This window comes from Martes martes, assembly GCF_963455335.1.
Source record: "Martes martes genome assembly, chromosome: 1".
Lineage (NCBI taxonomy): Eukaryota > Metazoa > Chordata > Mammalia > Carnivora > Mustelidae > Martes > Martes martes.
This window is the reverse complement of record NC_137888.1, coordinates 1811524-1823584: the sequence shown is the minus strand read 5'-3', so window position 1 is coordinate 1823584 and position 12061 is coordinate 1811524. Positions and strand designations below refer to the sequence as shown.

The 12061-nt window shown below is 60.4% G+C and overlaps 1 protein-coding gene and 1 long non-coding RNA gene across 2 annotated transcripts; one reads left to right on the top strand and one right to left on the bottom strand.

The window, feature by feature from the left end:
* LOC308340997 lies at positions 1 to 3789 on the bottom strand. Its single transcript, XR_013966653.1, has 4 exons — positions 3321 to 3789; positions 2673 to 2824; positions 2040 to 2175; positions 1 to 1378 (listed from the first exon to the last, which is right to left on the bottom strand). It is a non-coding gene; the product is annotated as an uncharacterized lncRNA (long non-coding RNA).
* A 452-nt stretch (positions 3790 to 4241) lies between these two features.
* On the top strand, positions 4242 to 7141 carry LRRC3 (leucine rich repeat containing 3). The gene is made up of 3 exons (XM_080800532.1): positions 4242 to 4388; positions 5073 to 6521; positions 6820 to 7141. Exon 2 carries the CDS (start codon positions 5226 to 5228, stop codon positions 5997 to 5999), a length of 774 nt encoding a protein of 257 aa, XP_080656658.1. The 5' UTR covers positions 4242 to 4388; positions 5073 to 5225; the 3' UTR covers positions 6000 to 6521; positions 6820 to 7141.
* The last annotated feature ends 4920 nt before the right edge of the window (positions 7142 to 12061 follow it).

Sequence of the window (12061 nt, the reverse complement as noted above, 5' to 3'; positions counted from 1 at the left end):
AATTAACTAACACACGGTGTATTGTTAGTCTCAGAGGTAGAGGTCAGGGATTCACCAGCCACATGCGACACTCAGTGTTCGTCCCATCACATGCCCTCCTGAATGCCCGTCCCCCAGCTCCATCCCCCCCAACCCCCTTCCCTCCAGCAACCCTCAGTTCATTTCCCATGATTAAGAGTCTCTTATGGTTTGTCTCGCTCTCTGATTTCATCCTGCTTTATGTTTCCCTCCCTTCCCCTATGCTCCTCTGCTTTGTTTATTTTAGTGCCACGTACGAGTGATAACATGATAATTGTCTTTCTCTGATTGACTTATTTCACTCGGCATAATACTCTCCAGTTCCATCTGCATTGTTGCAAATGACAAGATTTCATGCCTTCTGATGGCTGAGTCATATTCCATTGTGTGTGTGTGTGTGTGTGTGTGTGTGTGTGTGTGTGTACATACACAGTCTGGCTCTTGTGGACGTTGCTGCTATAAACATTTGGGTGCACGTGCCCCTTCGGATCCCTACGTTTGTATCTTTAGGGTAAACACCCAGTAGTGCAATGGGTCATAACACAGCTGGGTCATAGCACAGCTCTATTTGTAACTTTTTGAGGAACCTCCACACTGTTTTCCAGAGTGGCTGCACCAGCTTGCGTTCCCACCAACAGTGCACAAGGTCTCCCCTTTCTCCACATCCACACCAACACCAGTTATTTCCAGACTTGTTAATTGTAGCCATTCTGACTGGTGTGAGGTGGCATCTCACTGTGGTTTTGATTTGTGTTTCCCTGATGCCGAGTGACGGGGAGCCCTTTTTCTTGTGTCTGTTGGCCATTTGTATGTCTTCTTTGGAGAACATTCTATTCATGTATTCTGCTGATTTCTTCACTGGATTACTGGTTTTGAGTTTGATAACTTCTTTATAGATTTTGGACACTAGCCCTTTATCTGATATGTCGTTTGCAAATATCTCCTCCCATTCTGTTGGTTATGTTTGGCTTTGTCAACTGTTTCCTTTGCTGTGCAGAAGCTTTTGATCTTGATGAAGCCCCAATAGTTCATTTTTGCCCTTGCTTCCCTTGCCTTTGAAGGCATGTCCAGCAAGAAGTTGCTGCGGCTGAGGTCACAGAGGTCGCTGCCTGTGTTCTCCTCTAGGATTTTGATGGATTTCTGTCTCACATTTAGGTCTTTCATCCATTTTGAGCTTATTTTTGTATGTGGTGTAAGAAAATGGTATTTCATTCTTCTGTATGTGGCTGTCCAATTTTCCCAACATCATCTGTTGAGAGACTGTCTTTTTCCCATTGGCTATTCTTTCCTATTTTGTCTAAGATTAGTTGCTCATAGAGTTGAGGGTCCATTTCTGGGTTCTCTATTCTGTTCCATTGATCTATGTGGAAACAGACAATTCCTTGAGAGAGATGAACTATCAACTTTCAGTCAAAGAAAAAATATAACCCCAGTAGCTCTATCTCTTTAAATAATGTAACAACATATAAAAATGATGATACATCATAACCAAGTGGGATTTATTCCAAGGACACAAGGTTAATTCAAAACTTGCCAATCAGTTAATATAATCTTCCATAAGGACATATTAATTTTTAAAAAGTTCTCAATGGGTGAAAAGACATTTGACAAAATCCAAAACACTTCCTGATTTTAAAAACTCTCAGCAAACTAGAAATAGAAGATATCAACCTTAAAAATAAAACGACCAGCTATTTTACTAGCAAAATGAGTTTATTCAGGAATAGCAGAGGAATTGCAATCTGGAGCGAGGCAAATTAAGGTGAGCCACAGGCAGTTCCAAAGAGACAAAGGGAAGGTCAGTGCTTATTTGGTTTCAGGAGAAAGTTGAGAAGGGCTGTTTTGAAGAGTTTATTGGAGAAAACAATAGTTCACGTTTGTGGCATTTCCTCATTGGCGGTAAGTGGTGGTTAGTTAGTGTGTCATTGCTAGGGCAGGGAGGGATCTTCCTTCCTTTTTTTAAGAGCAGGAGATTAAATTCCTACGGGAAAAATGTCCTCTTTCTTCAAGATAACTCTTACCTTCTCCTCCCTGGTGGTGATGCAGGCTGCAAGGAGTGGGACGTGCGTGAGAGTGCTTCTTTGGTGCTTCCTGACTCCATTTTCAAGAGGTTTCCTCTATTTTCACAAGGAAATGTCCTCTTACTGATAAGAAGAGCTGCCAAAAAAAAAAAAAAAAAAAAAAAGAAATCTACCACTAACATTATTTTTAAAAGACTGGACGCTCTCCAAGATTGGGATGAACAAGGAGATATGCGCTCCGTCTTCCTATTCAGCATTGAACTAGAGGCCCTAGCCAAAGAAATTAGATAGAGATTGAAGTAAAAGTCATCCAGTCTGGGAAAAAAAAGAATACTCTTTTTATTTACAGATAGCATGATTGTATATGCAAAAAATCTATACCTATAAGGTATAGATACCTTATAGGTATCTATAAAAAAGTTACTAGAACAGATAAGTGATTTTAGCAAAGTTAAGATCAGTATACAAAAATCAGTTTTATTTCTATATATTAGCATTTAGCAAGCGGAAACTGAAATAAAGATACCATTAACACAACATGAAATTATGAGAAATAAATCTGACGGGAGACGCAAAATCACAAAACAGAGCTGAAAGAAACAAAAGCAGTTCTCAATGAATGGGAAGGTATACCATGTTCATGGACTGAAGGACTCCGGATCATCAAGGTATCAGCTCTTTCAAACTGACGTCAGGATTCAGTGGGATCCCAAACAAAACGCACCAGGCTTTTTTTGCTGGAAGCTGGCAAGATGTTCTAACGCTCATGAGGAAGTACACAGCATCTAGGATAACGAAAAAGAACTTTATGAAGGAACAAAAGTGGAGGCTCTTACTACCTGACTCGAGAACCACAAAGCCACAGCAAGGAAGACCGCTTGGAAGATTGGCATAAAAAGGGGCTGATGGGGGGCACCTGGGTGGCTCAGTCGACTGGGCTCCTGACTGTTGATTTCTGCTCAGGTCATGGTCTCAGGCTGGGGAGACGGAGGCCCTGGTCCAGCTCCGCGCTCGGTGGGGGTCTGCTAGGGATTCTTTCTCTCCCTCCCCCCTCCCTCCCCCCACTCTCTAAATAAATGAATAAAGTCCTTTAAACGACAGGCAAACAGACCAATGAAACAGAGCGCAGAGACGCGCGCACACGGGAGCGGGCATTTTAACAGAGGCACAAAGGTCGCCCCCAGAGAAGGGTCAGCGCTGGACCAAACAGCCGGAAACAGGGTAACCGCAGGCAGAAACGAGCCACCGTGAGCTGGAGCTCACGTCGGATCCCAAACCGACCCCAGATGCGTGGTCAGCCGAGTCGCGCAGGCGCGGACGTTCGCACAGCGGGTCACCGCCGCGTCGCGCCCCCGGGGGCAGGGGCGGACAGCCGGGCGGGCGGAAGGAGCGCGAAGCGGGCCGCGACCGGACTCCGGACGTGCGAGCCGGGGCGCGGTGACCCGCAGTGACCCGCAGTGACCCGCAGGCCGCGCTGGCCTGGTGCGGGGCTGCGGGGAAGGGGCCCCGGGACGGCGGCTGACTGCGGTGCCGGCCTTCGGGCGCACGGATGTCGGACGCGGCCAACGTCAGCGGGGCTTTGGGGTGACCACACCACGCGGCTCCCTGGAACCCCGAAGACGGCTCCGGCCCCGTGAAACGCCAGACGCCCGCTCACTCCCTCCCCGCAGCCCGGGCCCGCGGCCGGACGCAGCCCCGCGAAGCCCCAACCGCACCCACCAGCCCGGGCTGGGCCGGGGCGGCGGTCCCCGGGGAGGCTCCGCCCCCAGCCCCCGCCGGAGGCGCACGGGCAGGGGCGGGGTCTGCGGCCGCACGGCCCGGCCTCAGCCCCGCCCACAGCCCCTGTGATCTCCACCCCCGCCCCACCCCGCTCCCGTCCCACAGACCCCGCACTTCACCCCGGCCCCGCCCCAGGCCCGGCCCCTGGTCTTCCGGCACCGTCCTGGCCACGCCCATCCGAGACTCCGCCCAATCCCCACCGCGCCACCGCCTCAGGCCCCGCCCCATCTCGCCTCGCAGCTCCGCCTCAAGCCCCGCCCCGTCCGAGATTCCGCCTCAAGCCCCGCCCCGCCCCTCCGCTGCCTCAGGCCCCGCCTCCAGACCCCGTCCAGTCCCGCCTCACAGCTCCGCCTCAAGCCCCGCCCCGCCCGCAGGCCCCGCCCCGCCCTCGCAGCCCCGCCCCCGGCCCCGCCCCCGCCCCGCGGAGCCGCAGGCGGAGCCGCGTGTGTCCCGAGCGGGCGCCGCGGTGGGCTCAGGCCCGGGGTGGCCTCGGCGCCGGGGTGTGGCTCCGGGTCGGGCTCCGAGTGCCGGGAGCCCCGCGCACAGCGGCCTCCAGACGCGACCGCGCAGGTAAAGCTCCCGCCGCGCCCGCCGGCCGCCCGGGGTCGCGGGGTCGCGGGGTCGCGGGGTCTGGGGTCGCGGGTCTGGGGTCTCGGCCCCGCCCTGCAGGCCCCGCGCGCGGCCCCGCCACTCCACGCCCCAGCGCGGCCGCGCGCCACGGCTTGGCTCTTCTCCCTCCCGCTCCGGCACAACTGAGAGGCCGGGCGCCGCCCCCGGCCGCGTGCTCGCCCCCGCGGGGGACAAAGAAGCGCGCCGGGTGGCCCCGCGCGGGGTGTCGGGGGGCACGCGCTGGTCCCCGACAGCCGCCGCCCCGGCCCGCGCCGCCCGCCCGGCCCCGAGCGCGCCCCGCGGGTTTGCCGGTCCCGCTGCCCGCGCCCCAGGGAACCCTGCGGCCTCTCTTCCCGTTACCAGCCGCGGGGGCTCGAGCGGCGGCCCCCGGCCCGGCCGAGCCGGCCCCTGCTCCCCCAGGTGTGCCCTGGGTGTGTCCAGCGTTCCTGGACCCGGCCAGCGGTCAGCGCGACCGGCCCTTGCTCCTCTGGGTGGCCTTGGGAATCTCTGGAAATAAGTTAGAGACCCCCCAACCGGCTGGTCAGACGCCTCAGGGTGCCCGTGACATCTCCCCCAAAGTCAGAGTGTGCCCTGGGGCTCCCTGCGGGACCGCGGTCCGCGATGCTGATCGCCGCTCTCTCTTAGAGCTGAGAACACGGCTTTCCCTGGTGCGGACGGAGGGAGTGTTGATGCCCGCCCGACGGTCACCTGCACAGCGGCCGCTGCGGGACTGAGGAAGAACGCAGGTCTGCAGCCCCCAGGGGGAGGAGACTGCCCTCTGTCGCAGGTGTGGTCAGCATGGGCCCCGTGGGCAAGCAGAGCCCCTCATCTCTGCCGGTCCCCACGGGAGGGTCCTGCCTCATCCTCTTCTTCTGCCTGCGCCTGGGCGCGTCCTGCCCGCAGAGCTGCCAGTGCCCTGAGCACGCCGGGGCCGTGGCCGTCCACTGCAGCGCGAGGGGCCTGCAGGAGATCCCCAAGGACATCCCCGCCAACGCTGTGCTCCTGAAGCTTGATGCCAACCAGCTCAGCCACATCCCTAACGGAGCCTTCCAGCACCTGCACCAGCTGAGGGAGCTGGACTTGTCCCAGAACATCATCGAGACCATCGGCCCCGCCGCCTTCTCTGGCCTGGCCGGGGGCCTGCGGCTGCTGGACCTGTCCCGTAACCGCATCCGCAGGATTCCCAAGGATGCCCTGGGCAAGCTCAGCGCCAAGATCCGCCTTTCCCACAACCCCCTGCACTGCGAGTGTGCGCTGCAGGAGGCCCTGTGGGAGCTCAAGCTGGACCCCGAGTCCGTGGACGAGATCGCCTGCCACACCGCCGCGCAGGAGGAGTTCGTGGGGAAGCCGCTGATCCAGGCTCTGGACTCCGGGGTCAGCTTCTGCAGCACCCACCACAAGACCACGGACGTGGCCATGCTGGTCACCATGTTCGGCTGGTTCGCCATGGTGATCACCTACGTCGTGTACTACGTGCGCCAGAACCAGGAGGACGCCAGGCGGCACCTGGAGTACCTGAAGTCCCTGCCCAGTGCCCCCGTGTCCAAGGACCCCGCCGGCCCCGTGCCCTAGGGCCCACTGGACGAAGCCGAGCAGCACCCACCTGTCCCCCGTCACTTCCGTAGCAGGTGGCGGCTGACCCGCGCTTTTTGGGCCCAGAGCGGTGGATCCTCACAGCGCCCCTCCCCCCACAGAGCCCTCCCCTGCATTGCGCTGAAGTCACCAAGCCCCACGTCAAGTCCAAAACGTGACCGTCGGGCCCTTGCACAGGCCAGGAAGCCAGAGCTTGGAGAAGCGGCCACAGTCAGGCAGTGACCCCGTAGGGACTTAAAACCAGGCCGTCTGTCAATGACATTCCGTGTCCCTTGCGCTCTGCCGGCCTCATCCGTGTGGCGCCTGGAGGGTGTGAATTGCACTCCGAGAAGCAAGGCTCCGGTCCACGCGCGTGAGGTCTGCCCGCAGACGGCGGGGTGTAGACTCGTCTGCGGAAGGCAGAACTGACTTAGCTTGTCCCCCGGGTAGTACTTCCGGAACACATGTGACCGCAGAACTCTTTCCAGAGCAAAGTAGTAGAGACCAGGCTTTTCTCGAGAGGTAAGTGCAAAGTGTAGTTCAAACTAACCTTTGAACAACTTTGTTTATTCTCGGAGTGTTGCCAAAAGGACATGTGTGCCAAGATTCCAGCCCGGGGAGAGGGGGCTCCCAAACCAAGAAAACCTCGGATAGAGACCTGAGAAGGGTCCAGAGTGGGTCTCCGGGGGGCGGGGGGCGGTGTGTCCCTGCCCAGAGTGCCGCCACTGTCTGTGCCTGGTCTGGGGGGGAGGCCTGTCATCCTGGGTCTGGAGCGTGCCTCGCCCCTCTACTCAGGGACTGAAAGCTGCTTCTTCTCCAGGACAGGAGGACAGCTGTTCGGCGTGTCCGGGCCGGTCAGCAGGACGCTGCCTTTCCTCCAGCAACGGGAAGTCTCTGCCTAGCTCCCCACCCGCCTCCCCGCCTTCGTCCGTCTTCACCTCGGCCGCCGGGAACCTCAGAGCTGACTCACACTCCCTCAGCCGTGCCCCTTGACGTTCAGGGTACACGTTACCTGCACTTACGTAACGTGAGCCGTCTTTCTAGTTTTATTTTTTGATGTCTTTTGTAAGAGCACTTATTTTTAAATTGCTTCAGGTATGTGGGGGGAAGCGCAAATAGGGATAAATTGCTTATGAACTGAAGGTATATGCAGGTTCCGAGCCTCATGAAGCAGATGCTTAGAAGGAATTACACCAGAGGGTGGTTTGCACCCGGAGAGCGTACCGTGACCTCAAGTGGGCCTCCCATCGTGCCACGATTCAGAGATCCAGACCGCACAGCTGATGCCCAGAAGGCCCATCCACACAAGGTCCTGATTTTTCCAGTGATGCCCCCAAATACTTCCCATGGGCTAGCACCCTGCTTCTGTGCCCACCACCCCAGCCGGGGGTGCGGGGATGGAAGGCGGGGCCTTAGCTCTGGGGCGGGGGCACCTGTCCCGTTGCCTGGAAGCTCGCCATTTCCTCTTGCGCCGGAATCAGCCCGGAGCCTGTTTTCCACCCCAATACAGGTTCTTCGTGGTGGGCGGGTATATGGGGAGTGTGGGGTGGCGCTGCCCCTTTCCGAGGACCCCGGACACACCAGGGCTGCCGGGCCCTCCTGGCCTTTCTGGGATCACCCCCTTCACGGGGAGGCATCCCAGAGTGGACACCTCCCTCCAGGGAACCCCACCAGGTCCCTAAACTCCAGGACCACGGAGCTCCTTCCTGCTCATGGGAGCTCCCAGCCCTGGTACCGGGGAGCCCTCTGCTCTCCCCTTTCCCCCTCCCTTTCTCTCCCCTTGAGGGACGCCTCAGGACGACACCCCAGCTGGGCCCATCCCCTTCCTTGCTGCCGCGTGTGGGCGCATATCCCTGGATGCCCCCATGGGCCCTACAGCCGACTCAGCCCGCACCCGGCCCTGAAATCTGTAGAGACTGGGGGGGGGGAGGTCAAGCTGGCCTCGTTGACAGAATCAGTGTTGACGGTGTCAGGTACGGGACAAAGGGGGTTCCTGTCTGCTGGGGTGGGGGGTCACAGCCCTGTGGGACACAGGTGGCCCCTGACTCTCACTGTGATCCGAATGGGGACTCTCAGAGCACTTTACACAGACACACGGCCTGGGCTGCTGAGCGCCCTGGCCATGGGAGGTCACACTTCACAGGTCAGGGGTCAGGGCAGGGTGACTTTGGGGCTCCCCATGGGGCAGAGAGCTGGAAGAGCCACCCCTGCTTGGGAGGTGAAAGGGCCTCCCTTCCTTCCCATGGGGGTCGGTGATGGCACTCTGGCTTCGAGGGAGACCTCAGGGCCCGGGGGGAAGAGGGCCAGGGAGGGGCTGGTGGAACCCGGTGGGGGCCTGGTCGCCCGGCCCAGCTGGTCTGGTTGGGCTGCTCCCTCGGTCCCCAGTCTCTCCACCGGTGCTCCTGGTATCAAGAGCCCCACCCCTGACCCTGACCCTAGGAGGGGGCACCCTAGGAGGGTGCCTCCTGGCACCCCAGCCTCCCTCCTCTTTGGGTTTTGGGGTCACTCCCTTGGGTGGCCCAGTGGTAGGGATGGGCCGTCCTGGCACTCAGGGGCTCTCCGTGCTGGGGGGTGGTGCTCCCAGCTCTGCTCCTCAAGCCCTTCCCAGGCCACTCCCAGGAGCTGTCTGCGGGCTGTAGGAGGCAGGGCGGGCACCCCAGGACGGCTGCGGGGCCAGGACTGGGGGCGCTGGCCCCTGCGGACACGGAACAGCTTCCCTCGTTCACCCTGCCCTACAGCCTGGGACCCAGGGGCCACCTCGCCCCGCGGGGCCACCAGTCCCCAGCTTGGCCTGCAGCGGGGCAGGGGGGACAGTTTTAAAGTGGATGTGAGTTTGGGGAAGCCTGGCCTGGATGTTTTTCCTAATGGACAGCGGCTGCGGGTGGGAGATGAGAGGGTCCGGGGGTTAAAGGGAGGGTCCGCCACAGGCGCAGCCCAGGGGCGGCTTGCATTCCCACGGGGGTCTAAGGCCTGTGTGCAGGGGGGCTGGAGTGGGGCTGGGCCGTACTGAAGAGCTCCGCCCAGGGCCGGCAGAAGGCCGTCGGCAAAGTCCAGCCAGGGTGCGAGGCGCGCTCTCCTGGGAGTTCTGAGCGGCACAGCGGGGACCCGGCCACGGGCACTGGGAGCTCTCCGTACGCGAGGCTTTGATCCTGGACGGGTCCCCTGGGGAGGAGGCGGGGCTGCTTGGGCAGTCCCCCGCAGAGATGGAACGTTCTGGAGCGGTGGGAGCTCCCAGCACGAGCAGGAGCCTGGCGTGGTTTCTGGAGCCGTCTTTCCTGAAGCTGGGTCTCGGGTCTGACCCACTGTCCTCCCCACTGCCTCTGAACTCTCAGTAAACCTCATTGTGCTCAAGTCCTCTGGAGTGGATTCTGTTATGGGCTCCCCAGTGGCCCGCCGGACCCAGATCCCCTCCCCCCACCCGCTTCACGGCCGACCTCGCCACCTAGCAGAGCGGCCACACCTGTCAGACCCGGGAGCCCACGCGTGGAGGAACCCTGTCGGCAGGCGGCGGCGGTGGGTGCTGGGGCCGGCTCGTACGGGCTCGAACCAGTCCCGGTGGCCAGTAGGTAGACCTGGGGGAGGCGGGGAGCCGCTTGACATCGTGACGGCCCGTGAGGTTGCTCACAGCAGTCGGCAGCCAGACTCCCCTCGCCGGCCCCAGGACACTGAGCCGGGGCGCCGTGCTCCGCTGCTGGCGGAGGGCTTTCCGTCCAGCTGCTCCCGGGCTGGTGCGAGGGTCACCTGAGGTCACCGCAGTCGGTGGTAAATCTGTGTCCCCAACAGCCTGTCCCACCCCGGGCCCTGCCCGTGCCCGCCCACCTTCTGTCCCGGGCTGCCCAGGCCAGGTCTCAAGTGTTCTGGGCGCTACCTCCTGCTTCCTGTGCTGGCCCTGCCCTGTAGCTCCTGGTGGGAGTGGTGGGGGTGTCTCTCTGCCACCCGCAGGACTCCCCCTGCCTTCACAGTGTCGCCCAGCCCTGCCATTCCCGAGGAGGTCCCCGGTGCAGGAACCAGCGCGCTCCCGGGTCAGTGCGGTTCTCCCTGCGGGAATGGTGCCTTTTTTTTTTTTTTTTTTCCCACGTAGAAACTCGTTTTTTTGTAGTTTTACCTTTTCTAGACTTTCATGTAAGTGGAATCCTTTGAACAGGAAACTATTATCACACCGAAAAATTACAGTGGCTCTCCAGTGCCATTCAGCGGCCACACGTGCCTGATCGTCTCTAAATTGTGGGGTTGGTTCGGGTCGGGCACTCCATCGAGGACAGATGGCGCACCCGCCTGGCACGGCCACCGGGCTCGTTGCTTGGAAAGGCTCCTCTCCCATCGTCTTCGCTTCCCTGTGACCCGCCTCCACCGTCTGCATTTTGCTGTGTGTCCTGTGCTGGCGTTGTTTGTTCCTCCGTCCCCCGTTCCTGGGAACCTGGTAGTTCTGTTTGCTTTTCCTAGCAAGGCCACGCTGTGGGGGGTGGTGTGCCCGTCCACGAGGGTGTGGTGTTAGCAGCCTCCCGCCACCAACGCCGAGGGTTGTTAACTCCCTGGGGCCGCTGCCCATGGATTCTCAGCTCTGTGGCCCCTTCCCCATCTGTCAGCCGCAACAGCCTCCCATCACACACTGCCTCTCCGGTGGCCGTGTCAGGTGGCAGTGGTAGGATGAGTGTGTGGTTCTTTATCAGTTTTCAAAAGAAAGAGTTGGTTCCTCTGAAAATGACCAGTAATTTTGAAAGCACCGTTATGCATGAGTTTCAACACACAGACTGGGTTTCAAACCGCTTGGCTTCCTTTCCTGGGTGAAGCTCGAATCAGCCGCCGGGCAGGCGGGACCCTCCCTGTGTGGGCCGAGTCTGGTGGGCTGCCCCCAGCTGGGACCGCGTGTTCTTGTCCCGCACCTCCCCCGCCCCACCCTGGGCTCAGCCGCTGCTCTGGTCCTTTCTGTGTGGTGACATTGCTAGACCCCCGTGCCCAGTGGGCCCTTGTGCCCAGGCCCGTCCGGTGGACAGAGGAAAAAACTCAGCCTTGGGTTCAGATGGATGCTTCCAGCTCAAGTCCGGGCTGCAAGGTCGCCCTCACTACCTGACCCCTGTGCCCCGCCCTGGGCATCGGGCCCCCAGCGAGCCCGCTCTGCCTTCCCCTCCTCTCCCCTCCTCGTGTAGCCACGGAGACGTCCGTGTCCTCATCCCAGGAGCCTGCGAGGATGGAAGACGGGGCCAGGAACTGAGGAGAGCTGGAAGGAATGCAGGCGCCTCGGGAAACCGGGGAGGCGAGGGGCCACATCCTCCCCTGGAGCCTCCGGGAGGAACCGGTCCCGCCCGCCCGGCGTTTAGCCCCGTGGAGCCCGTTCCGGGCTTCTGGCCTCCAGAAGGGCATTGTCTAGGCAAGTAGGTGGGTGGCACTTTGTATAGCAGACTCAGGGGACAGACACAGCCCTCACTTTGAGAGTGGCTGGCGTGGCCAGAGCAGATGGCCGCCCGTGCCCGGTGGCCGCGCTACTCACCATCACCGCCTCTGAGTTCTCGGGGCCGGTGCGCCCTTCAGCCCGTGGCCAGGTGACCCCAGGAGCTCACGTCACTTGTTGGCCTCACTCCCTTTCCAGAGGAAGGGCCCCCAGGGAGCGGGCGGCGCCACAGTGTGGGGGGCCAGCAGGGTGGCCCCACGGACACCACACACACGATCTCACGCGTGTGCCCCACGGCGCAGGCACATGACGCAAACACGTTCACACGCACAGTCCTATACCCCCACGTGCACGCACTCACGCTCACTACACACAAGCCAGGCAAGCACACTCACGTGCATGGTTGCACATACACACAGTCTTGTGGGATCACACACCCCTCACTCTCACGCACACACCCCCGACAGGTGCGCCGCGCCCCCACTGCGTGTCATTTCTCAGAGGGCCCTCTGCCTCGGGCACGTAGGCTGGAGAGGAAGAGCCTTGCCCCCCGTCCAACCTGGGGCATCTGGGCAGATGCTGGGGGCTTGGTGAGCCGGGCTGGGAGTGGGGCAGGGGGCAGGGCGGGCACACTAGCAGGGACCAGGGGTTTGATCCCGCTTTGGGGCAGGCC

What these genes read in the sequence shown, in the direction of transcription:
- LRRC3 (XM_080800532.1), top strand. Translation starts at nt 5,226, where the DNA reads ATGGGCCCCGTGGGCAAGCAGAGCCCCTCATCTCTGCCGGTCCCCACG.